We start from the raw sequence: 11,093 nt of genomic DNA, 5'->3' as shown, positions 1-11,093 counted from the left end.
GTGAATAGATTTTATTAAACATTGAGGAACACGCTATTCAAACCAAATAGCTTTAGCAATTAAGTGGAAAAGAAACTATTAAGACAGAGATATTTTTTCAAAAACACACTTTATTTACAAGGCAGTTATAAAAGTTTGTATAAAAACATTTATGAAAAGTTCATAATCAGTGTAAAAAAAGTGTTTGTACTTGAAGCTAATACAAAAAGGCAGCGAATAACAAAAACGTTATTGCTAAATGCTTTTGATTGGGCACTGCAATCTTAGTATCAAATGCTGATTGAAATATCAAAAACAAGCCGACTAGGTATAAAAGCAACAATCATTTCAGTGTTTCAAAAAGTAAAAAATACCAAATGTAAATCTGATTACAAATTGACATAAAAAAAGTGTTTAAGAAAACATAATCAAGAAATGGTTTATCATCGCAAAGGCAAACCATTTTAAACCCTTGACTTGAAAATGCTTGGTAAACCTTGTTTTTCCTATTGAGCAAATACAAAAACTGTAAAAAAAACACTTTTTGTTCTGTTGAAATCTTTGCATAGTTGATCTAAAACCTGAAATAGTGCTAATACAATGAAAGCTCAACATTGTGGTTTGGCTTTTGAAATGGCAACACTACTAAACTGACAGAGTACTTTTTTACGCTAGATATATCACCAAAGATCTACATTAGGCAAACTTGAATTTTCAAACTTGGCAACGTCATTTTTAGGCATTGGACATGGTTTGTTTTGGCCAGGAATACATAGCAGTGCTTTTAGGCATTTGGCTGAAATACATACGATCTCTGCAAGGGCAGTTCTGTTGTTCACCCACTGATATGGAGTACAAATCTTGTGTAGTTTTAGGTGTATGATTCTGATAATGCTAGGAGGACACAAGCTCCTTACAATTAACACACATTTAGCAATTAAAAAGTGAGCAATACTGGGGTCAAACACTGGCAAAGGCGGCCATCGTAGTTAATTATTATTCTTAATATAAAATAATAATAAATTACTGCAAATTGTTCCTTATATTAAAATCCATAAAATTAGAACCCACATAGAGAATTCATTTCCCATATATAATACAAAATATATAATACAATATTATTAAATTTAAATCAAAAAAGGTAGAAAAACACAACACGAATAATGTCTTTGGTTGCTCAAATCAAATAAGCGACGGCACAGCTTAAACATTGGCGACTAACATCAACTGTGCAGTCTACAAAATGGCTTGAAGCCTCTCCCAAATAATGTACCAGAAGTGTTGAAGTGTTCCTCTTTTACTTCTTTTCAGAACGATTGTCTTCTTTCACTCTCCCTCCTTCTTCTTCCCTTTCTATATTTGTCTCTGTCTCATTCTATCTGTCTCTTTACATGACCAGTGCTCGTGAAGAATAATTGCTGAGGTATTTGTGCGTGGCTTCAGAGGGCATCGTCTGCTCTTCCGTCTTCCCACAAAGCACCTGTTCCCATGTGCTTAACTGCTGCGAGAGAGAAAAGGATACAGAGAGAGAGGAAGTAAAGAGGGAGAGAAGTAGAAAAAGTCAAAGATGAAGGTGATTGCTCTGGTTTTGCATAGCATACGTTTCAGTGTCTAATAAATCACACATTTACAAGTTTATGGCACAATTCAGCACCTGCAGTCATAAAGTCAATATGTGCTACAACAAAACGAGCTGTACAGTTTTTCACATGTACATAATATATGTACATATTTAAGCCAAATGTTTCATTTCAAAACTGTATCTGCCTGGACACTTTCTGATGGTAAATTTTTTTAAATGTGTGTGTATATATGGGTATTATGGTAGATTTTGTACCTGCAGAGGACTTCCCAAGGCTCTGCGGGGCAGCTGGGCGGCTTTGTGTCCGTCCTCAGTTTTCTCTGCGTTAGGAAGCATCAGCACAGAGCTAGTCAAAAGATCCTATAAGTCCCAAAGAGAACGGAGTCGTCAAATATCAAAATAATACTGATAAATGAAAATTATTTACAGAGGCGGAGATCAACATCCATATACGAACAAAATCAAGATACTCACAGGCATGTCATGGGCGGAGCCACTGGAAGGGAACAGCTGGGTGTGGAGATCTTGCTCCTCCCACTGCAGGCAAGCCGACTCCACCTATAGATCCCAATCAATTATTGACTATGTAATTTATGCCTGGCGGATTTGTATAGTGTATTGCTTTCATAATCCTACGTCCAATATCAAATATCCAATTCACACCCCCACTCTTACACAGATGGATCAGACAAGTTTGACTGAATACTGATTATAACTAACAAATTCAAATAGCAACCTACAGACAAGACGTTTTTACATTTCTGCTATTTGAATATCACATTGAGATGTATTCAAATGAAGGGGCGCACATTAGCCCAAACTGACCTCCTGTTTGATCTTCTTCAGGGGGGGCTGGTCCAGATGCACCCCCCCGACGCCGATCTCACACTCCTGAGGCTCCTGCTTAATTGTACCAACCACTCCAGAGTCCAATGAAGGGCTGTGGGCCTAAAACCAGAATAGAGTCTTGAGTAAAATATAGTAGTGCTGTAGTATAAAGTAGTGATGCATGATGTATTCGGTTCCAAATTGGTTGTTGGCCAAAATTAAATGCTTTTTGGATAATTTTGCATATTTAATTGTGCATGTTCATTTCCCCCTTTTTTACATTCAGATTACCTTTGGCATCTTCTAAATCTCACTTAAAGTAATAAAAAAAAAAAATATATATATATATATATATACGTATATGTATATATTATGCAATACTATTAATTCTTTAGCAAATCTTAAAATGTGCATTAAAAATGTAACATTTCATTTAAAAAAAGTTTTTAGTGTTTTATATTCAATTATACACAAAATAGCATACAATTTGAATATCAGAGAGCATGAAATGCACACACACAGACTATTTTACATCTACCTTTGTGAGGCTATTCATTGACACAATGTAATCTCTAGCTCCTAACCCTAACCCTAATTATCTCAACTAAGTGCCGAACCCTTACCCTAAACCTAATTATAACCTTATCCCTAAAACCAGGCCTTGACCCTCAAACAGGCCTTTAAAGCGCTCTCAGAAAGTGAGGACCTTCCAAAATGTCCCTTTACTCTTTTTGTCCTCACTCTGGTGGTCTAAAACTTAAACCAGTCCTCACAAAGATAGTTGTACAAGTACACACACACAGAGAGAGTATATAAAATAAATATATTTTTTAATTAAATCTTTTTTTATAGTCTCACCCTTTTCAAAGGTCCGTATTTGGTGTCCTGCATTGTCAGTGTGGATTTGAATGGAGTGGGTGTGCGAGGAGAGCACTCCATGATAGAACGCCTCAGGTTGGGGGTCCGGAACCTGAAACAGAACGCCCATATATACATTATGAATTATACAGGGTTTTATTAGAATCACATAAATCTCATTAAGTCTCATTAATTTAATTCACCCTGTGACTATGCTTTATATCTGCATGGGAAACTTCTTTAAGAATCACATAAAGAACCATTACAAATGCAAAAAGTATTGAAATGGGCCCTTACAGCTCGTTTTCCTTCTGAGGCCGAAGAGCAAGGTCTTGCTGCAGTGCTTTCTGGGAGCAGACAGGTGAGGGCGTGACCGGTACATTTTGACTGTCTGAGTCTGGGCTCACTGATGCATTAAAGAACTACAGAAGAGAGGAAGAAAGGAAGGCAACAATCAGATACTAAACTGAAAACCACATATTTAACATTCAGAGGTGTAGGAGGACCTCTAAAAGGGGTCAAAATCAGCATACACCTCAAAAATATTACATATGATTCATCATGCACAATAAACTACTTTCACTAGGCTAAAAGGACAACACTAGCATGTAATGAAGAACAAATATTTGCTACGTATAAAATTGTCAAGTGCAACATAAATATCTGTCAGAGGAAATTAAAAGTGATTGCATGCAGTGTTCACTAGACATTCCTTTCAATTTGCCCCTGGCAATCAAGAAAACAATGCAGCATTCCTTCACATACAAATTCAAATGTTTCAATGATTTCTGGGTAACACTTTATTTTAATGTGTCCCTGTTACACGTTACATGTATTTACTATAGTAATATCTATAGATTAGGCAGCAGTACATTCAACTAACCCTAAACCAAACCCTAATCCTAACCTTAGGATTAATTAATATAACTCAGAACTTCAATGTATAATTAAACTGTAACAGGGACACATTCAAATAAAGTGTAACCGATTTCTGATATTAAAGTCAAATGCTGTCTTGGTTATGTAGTGGTTGACATCACTAGGAAACTAATTGCCCCCCAAAAAACAGCCAAGATTACACTGATTACAGTCATTCCGAAGGGGTAAAAAGTGTAGCACTAAGAGCTGATGTAATACAATCTAATCTCTTTTACTCAGCACACACATTATGACACCCAAAAAACACTCATGGGTGTTATAAATGTATGTTATGTATGGTGACATGACCTTTAGATGAATCCTACGCATGTAGACTAATGCAGACTGATTTGTGTTAGTGTAAAGAGACTGATTCATGGTGCTCAGATAATAAGTGATACTCATGATTGAGTTATTGGGTGACTGATTGATTTATGCGGAGAATTTTCAGGCTACCTGAGAGGGAGAAAAGGGCAGGTGTCTGACGGCTGAATGTTTGGGCGTAGAGCAAAGAAATTTGAGGGCACTGCTGTCATCGTTGTGGGTGGGCGAACCCTGATTGGACTTAGCTTCAGTTTTAGGCAACCTCCTATCAGAGTGTAAGTTGGCCCAGATAGATGGGGCCTGAGAAGACGAGATCATGTGAGGACACCGAGGTTGACAGGTAACTAAACAGTGGCTATCAGCTGACCTTTACAAGGTCACCGTTCCTTTTAGGTCTAATATAGGATGCTTTTATGGTCTCTTACCGAATCAATAGCATCAATAAACTCTGGTAAACTGGAGCTGGAGTCATTGTTTGGGCTGTTTGTGTTGCCATGGGCGCTTTCTTCTGGAAGGCATCCCTGGTCTAGGGATGGAGCCGGGACTGAAACAAACACGCCAACCGAGCTGTCCGTCAAAGAGCCTCTGTTCCACCCACTGTAGCCGTTCATGGAAATCTGCGAGAGAGGGAGGGAAAAAGAAGTTGTGTATGGGAGTGAGCGGCAGAAATTAAGCAAAATAAAGAGAGGGATGCATGCAGGAAGAACAGTCAGAGAGAAAGGGAACTTGTTGAGTTGAATGATGTGAAGTGTTGGGAGGGGGTTCGGAGTTGCACAAGGAGTTAAACAGAGCTTGTGGTGTGATAAGGCACAATTGCATAATTTAGCCAAGCAGTTAGAATGTGAAATAGACCCCCAGATGCTTCCTCCAATTAATCACACACACACACACACACACACACACACACACACACACACACACACACACACACACACACACACACACACATAGAAACTTACACAAAAACACAGACACACACACTTACTGGTAGTGCCTGCTGTCCCTTCAGCTCATTTTCTGTTGACATCAAGAGCATCTCAATCTCCTTCACCCTCTTTTCTTTCTCGGGGTCCTCTTCGCTGTAGTGTCTCTATATCACAGGAATCAAAATGGAGCACAATGAACAAAACTCAATGTTTTATTGTGTCCGAGTTGTGAGTTTGAACTGAATGCGATCATATAAAAAAACTAGGAACGTCGAAATAATATGAAAACAATAGAGAGAAAACACGTCGCACAAAAAACAAATGTACTGGCATGGCAAAGCTGCATTTTTAGCAGCCATTATCCCAGACTTCAGTGTCACATGATCCTTCAGAAATCATTCTCCTTATTATTATCAATGTTGAAACGGTAGTGCTGCTTAATTTATCTCTGGAAACAGTGACTTTTTTCAATCTTTTCTTGATGAATAGAAAGCTCAAAGAATAGTTTTTATTTGAAATAGAAACATTATATTACTGTCACTCTTGATCAGTTTAATGCATCCCTGCTTAATATATAGAACAGTTTAATTGACTCATTGGTTACCTGAATAGGAGCAGTGCCATGTTGAGGAATGTTCAAGATGTTCAATTGAAGAGCAAGTGGAAATGGCACCTGAACACAAGGGGAATAAAAGATCAATTACCAACAGAAGAATTCAGAATCGTAATTTTACTCTATGGCCAACAATCCCATTATTTAAACAGGTAAACATATGAGAGAAAAGTTTTCTCGTACCCGTTGTGAGTCGGGCATGTAGTACGGATACTGATTGCTCATGGAAGAGGCAGGCATGGATGTGTTGGTCGGTGTGTGATTGTAGTTCAGGAGGTGAGATTTAGCGTAGCCGTTGCTTAGTGGAGTCGGGCTGACTTTAGCGGCGTGCTGAAGGTAGCCCTCTTGCTCGACCTTCCGCCGCATAGTGGAGTTCCAGTGGTTCTTTATGGCATTATCGGTTCTGATGACAAGAAAATAACATAAGTTTGTCCTTATCACATACAAATACGTAGAATATAAGCGTTTAAGTAGCATTTTCTTACCTGCCCGGGAGTAGCTTGGCAATCTCAGCCCATCGGTTTCCAAGTTTCTCATGTGCCTGATAGATGATCTGATCTTCTTCCTCAGTCCAGGAAGTCTTCTTCACCTCAGGGTTCAGGTGGTTGTGCCAGCGTTCTCTACATTGTTTACCGATCCGCCCCTTTAAGTGCTTTGCGATCACAGACCAACGTTTGGGGCCGTACTTCTGAACCAACTCAATCACCTAAGACAGAGAGAAAAGAAAATTGTGGTGAGCGAGTGATTGAGGAAAAGGAGGTGTATGCAGAAAGAGGGGGTGTAATGGAGGCCAGCACAAACCCAGAGAGAAAGGGAACTAACATTGCATAAGTGTTTTAAGATTGCACACAGATACAGATAGTGGTATTACGATGAATATCTGCGAAATACACCTGCTAATGACTTCTGCTGGGTCATAAAAATGACGATAAATGGAGAAACACCTGGTCTCGCTAGTTAATCATTACAACACATTACCCGCTCAATGGATCTTTACTTTCCCCCTCAACTGCACGTGGATTATTTGGTTGTGTAATTGCAATCCTGTGGCTGTATTTTGGCTATCTGAGGTAACATATTGGTTGTGGTATGGTTATTTTGTGTCAGGTTGCAGATGTCTTACCCGTTGGTCTTCTTCTTTCGTCCACGGCCCTTTGATAAGTTCAGGGTTAAGAACTTTCTGCCAACGATGCTGACACTGAACATCTGTGCGATTCTGTGAAACACACACACACAGTACCGTGAGAATGGAAACTAATTTTGGATTGTCAATGTGGTGTGTAACTTGAATTAAAGTCATTTTTGTGTTTAATATGAGTTTAGTGGGCATGAGATCCCAGGTGTTTCGGAAACCCCACAGAGTGAATCAGAAATGAAACAGCTTTAGTTTCTAATTCTTGTTCAAATCTCTATCTAGATATAGATGATTTTTTTTTCTTAGCATCTGTATGTGTGTGCACTGTATGTGTTTGTGCCTGAGAAGTTTTATACATTTGTATGTGAACATATGCTTCTACCTGAGTGCACATTTGTGTGTGTGTGTGTGTGTGTGTGTGTGTGTGTGTGTGTGTGTGTGTGTGTGTGTGTGTGTGTGTGTGTGTGTGTACATCCGTGTGTGCTTGCAGGTGCACAGTGGATTCTGAAACCTTGCCATATCCCCCCCATTTGACTCTGTTCCAAACTAGGCCAACCAATGAGGAATACCCAATTATGCAAAATCCTCCAAAACGTGCACACACTTCTACAGTACCTGATCCTTTGGCTATTCACATGCAAATGCACATATATAAAACACCACACCTAACATAACCTAACCTAACCCCCTAAAGCTTAAATACACAAGCCACATACATACACACACATTTAAACAATCGTAGACACAAAAACACACACTCACAGGTAGAAAGCTGGCGATGACTTTCCAGTCTTCTGAACCATGATGCTCTACCAGCCTCTTCAACTTCTCATCCTGTAAAAACAGTCAACATTATAGCATTAAATACATCATCAAATAATGCATTGTTAAACAAACAATAAATAAATGATATTCCATTAAATAAACACCTCACAAAAGCTACTTGAAGAATAAAGTTATCAGTTAAACTAAACTAAGTTTTAACGAATACATAGGATACAATATAAAACAAAGCAGCCAAAATAGAATGTGCAAAAATCTAAAACTTAGTTTGTGCAAGACCATATAACAATGAAAGCTTTTTTGCTTTGAATTATATATCAGAAGAATAGCTGTTAAAACTATATAATTAAAAAATACATTCATACACACACACACACACACACACACACTATATATATATAGACACACATTTGTATGTGAATTTATATATATAGTATATATATAATATTTAAAATATTAATTTAGCATTATTTGTAATTATAAAAAAAAAATTCAAAACAAGAAATATTTTTATTTTTAAGTTTATAAGTTTATTTCTATTTTTTACGCTTGTTTTTTTTAAAGGTTATCCTAAAAAATAACACTCAAACAAAGCCAGATAACAGTTTTGCATACCTCCTCACGGGTCCAGCGTGTCTTGCCGAGGTGGCGTTTTCCTGTCTTGGCATGAGGACCATCGTAGTCATGATCATAAATCTCCACATCATCATCATCTTCGTCGCTACTATAAACACTGGAGGGGAGGGTAAATGAAAGATTGTGAGATAAGGAGAGTAGGGTAATAAACAGAGGGTGGAGGGTGGGGGGTGGGGGGGGGGGGAAATAGTGAAACAGCAGAAGAGCAAACATGAAGGATGAGGAAGACCGAGCAGATCCTCATGAAAATTTTAGATGTGGTTGTTGACATACATAAAAAAAACACCCTTTCACCCCCATAAGTCTATCACGCATTATAGTAAAATTAAGCGATAACACAGTGAACACAAAACCAGAGTGGATGAACCAGTACAGCCGGCAGGTTAGGGTGCAGGGGGGACACGCTCAGAGAAACCTGTTCTGATGTTTTTGGTTTCCACAGAAACAGTGAGCATGTGCATGGACTGGCACTGTTTCATGATGGAAGCGTGTTCAGACCTGCACAGGTACTGTCAAAACCATCTCACCTGGCCAGCTCTTGGCCAATCACGATAGAGCACAAGCAGACGTGGAGAACAATGTTCTCCTGCTCTTTGTGCCACAGGTGTATGTGTATACGTACTTTTAAACCCCACGTTTATCCTTACTGCCAGTGCTTCAAGCGAAAGATGAAGCTTTAAAGATGTAGCTCAGTTCTTTGACTACAAGCACTTGGAAACTTGGAACTGGAAATGTAAAACTCAAAACGCAGCTAGCTCACTGAAATATATATATATATATATAGTCAAAAAGATACGGTTTCATCTTAGTGTGCAATGAGGGTTGTTGACTAATTGTACATGATGTGAGTTGAAATATTTGTCAAAATAGACTAAGTAGTTTATCATGATCTTATGTGACCAATACAACATCAAATGTCTGTCGTCTGAGCTTTTAAAATGTCTCTAATGCAAAAGTACATGCATATGAACTGCCTGATGGCTTTGCAATTTGAAACACAAACTTAAAGGGACAGTGCATGCAAAAATGAAAATTCTGTCATCAATTATTCACCCTCATGCTAAACCTGCATTACTTATTTTCTTCTAAAATCCTTGATATTTTTTCAAAAGGAAATATTAGGCAGGATAACAGCCACAGTCACCATTCACTTTCATAGTATGGATGGAAAAAAAGATGCAGTCAAAGTGAATAGAGGCTGTCAGACCCTCACATTCTGCCTAATATATATATATATATATAGCCTATATATAAATATATATTTTTTTCCTTTCAAAAAAGAAATTCATGCATGAGGGTGAGTAAATGATGCCAGAATTTCATTTTTTGGGTGAACTATCCCTTTAAGACTATAATACTAGTTGTTCCAAATCCCGACAATTGTAAGGCGGATTTAGACAATTTAGAGGACATAATCCATCCGGCTCACATATAATCTCAAAATTAATCCAAACGTTATAATAAAACGTTCAAAAAAAACCACACGAACATGCCGAGAGGTTTCTGCAATCGCCCGCTATTTTTTCTACCACACTACGGTGCCGCTGAAATTGTGCCTCTCGTCAATTGTTTCTGAATCAAAATGAGTTTGTGATTTTTGGGGAAGTACCGAATCTCACCGTATGTCCAGCGGATTCGCACGCTCTACCTGCGCGCACGGTGGATGAATGAAAATTTAAATGAACACGAGCGCGAGACCACCGCGCGGGCGCGAGCTGGGAGCGCACATGCCATCCACCTGTTCAGCGCGGCGCAGCCCAACCAGAAGAAATAAACATTCCGCGGAGAGATGCGTGCGTTTGGAAAATTGCAACCATATATAAGCGCTACATTTCTGAGCACGCATTTAATAGATGTAATGGTATCAGCACGAACTGTCTAGCCTTGCGTCTAAATGCCCGCATGTGACTATGGAGCGCAGTCTCATAATATAAGGAAATACATGCGCGAAAGTTCATCAAAATGCATAAAACTTAAATCTCACCTGTGTCTGTGCCGCCTCGCCATCCCGCTGTTTAAGAGGAGGGTAGAGAGGTGATGATGAGTGCGCTCGGCTCAAGTGTGCTGAAGTTGAGTGCTGTCAGCTCCTCTTCGAGGAGGAAGTGCTGATATTAAGCTCTCTAGCGGAGTGTGCGATATTGTAAACAGATCCATCAGACAAAGCTAGGGCTGTCTCTCTCCCTCCCGCTAAATTTGGCGCCTCGGGTCCTGCGCATGCGCACAACCTCACTACTATTCACTCATCAGAGCGCCTTTTGAGCAGGAGGTCCGCGCTAATCGTACACTGTTGTTTTTTTAGAACAATTATATTGTGTTTTTCGAGGTAAAAAAGCAGGGAGGGGTGGCAGTGCGTTTCTTAGAGGACAATGTGGACTCTGAGTGGGAGTGAAAGTTTGGAAAACAGGGGGAAACAGAGCGTGAGGGGTCCGGGCATCTTGTCTCAAGCATAGCGCTGTTTCTGCGGTACTGAGGCTGTACTGTAGTAAGTGACGGACTCGTAAAGGATGGTTC

At 39.2% G+C, this 11,093-nt stretch overlaps 1 protein-coding gene across 3 annotated transcripts; it reads right to left on the bottom strand.

The window, feature by feature from the left end:
• Positions 1-605: 605 nt before the first annotated feature.
• myb (v-myb avian myeloblastosis viral oncogene homolog) lies at positions 606-10,753 on the bottom strand. 3 transcript variants are annotated; one of them, XM_056239978.1, is made up of 16 exons: positions 10,567-10,753; positions 8,562-8,679; positions 7,926-7,997; positions 7,152-7,244; positions 6,514-6,734; positions 6,212-6,431; positions 6,020-6,088; positions 5,475-5,579; positions 4,915-5,106; positions 4,622-4,789; positions 3,545-3,669; positions 3,248-3,359; positions 2,387-2,509; positions 2,036-2,119; positions 1,817-1,921; positions 606-1,480 (listed from the first exon to the last, which is right to left on the bottom strand). In XM_056239978.1, the coding sequence occupies exons 1-16, from the start codon at positions 10,587-10,589 to the stop codon at positions 1,367-1,369; spliced, it is 1,944 nt and encodes a 647-aa protein (XP_056095953.1). In that variant the 5' UTR covers positions 10,590-10,753; the 3' UTR covers positions 606-1,366. The 3 variants fall into 3 exon arrangements, with proteins under 3 accessions (XP_056095953.1, XP_056095946.1, XP_056095938.1); XM_056239971.1 differs by lacking the exon at positions 4,622-4,789 and having other exon boundaries at positions 606-1,477; positions 10,567-10,752; XM_056239963.1 differs by lacking the exon at positions 4,622-4,789 and having other exon boundaries at positions 10,567-10,751.
• Between the last annotated feature and the right edge of the window lie 340 nt (positions 10,754-11,093).

The sequence above is a fragment of the Rhinichthys klamathensis genome, unplaced genomic scaffold, assembly GCF_029890125.1.
Source record: "Rhinichthys klamathensis goyatoka isolate OS25496 unplaced genomic scaffold, OSU_Roscu_1.1 h1tg000020l_1, whole genome shotgun sequence".
In the NCBI taxonomy this organism is placed as follows: domain Eukaryota; kingdom Metazoa; phylum Chordata; class Actinopteri; order Cypriniformes; family Leuciscidae; genus Rhinichthys; species Rhinichthys klamathensis.
This window is presented reverse-complemented; position numbering and strand designations above follow the sequence as displayed.

Bases quoted from the DNA above. Each gene is read 5' to 3' on its own strand.
- myb (XM_056239978.1), bottom strand. From the start codon at position 10,589: ATGGCGAGGCGGCACAGACACAG. The intron at 6,089-6,211 runs GTACGAGAAAAC...CCTTGTGTTCAG, and splicing joins ACATGCCCGACTCACAACGG to GTGCCATTTCCACTTGCTCT. The intron at 1,922-2,035 runs GTGAGTATCTTG...TGGGACTTATAG, and splicing joins GCTCCGCCCATGACATGCCT to GATCTTTTGACTAGCTCTGT.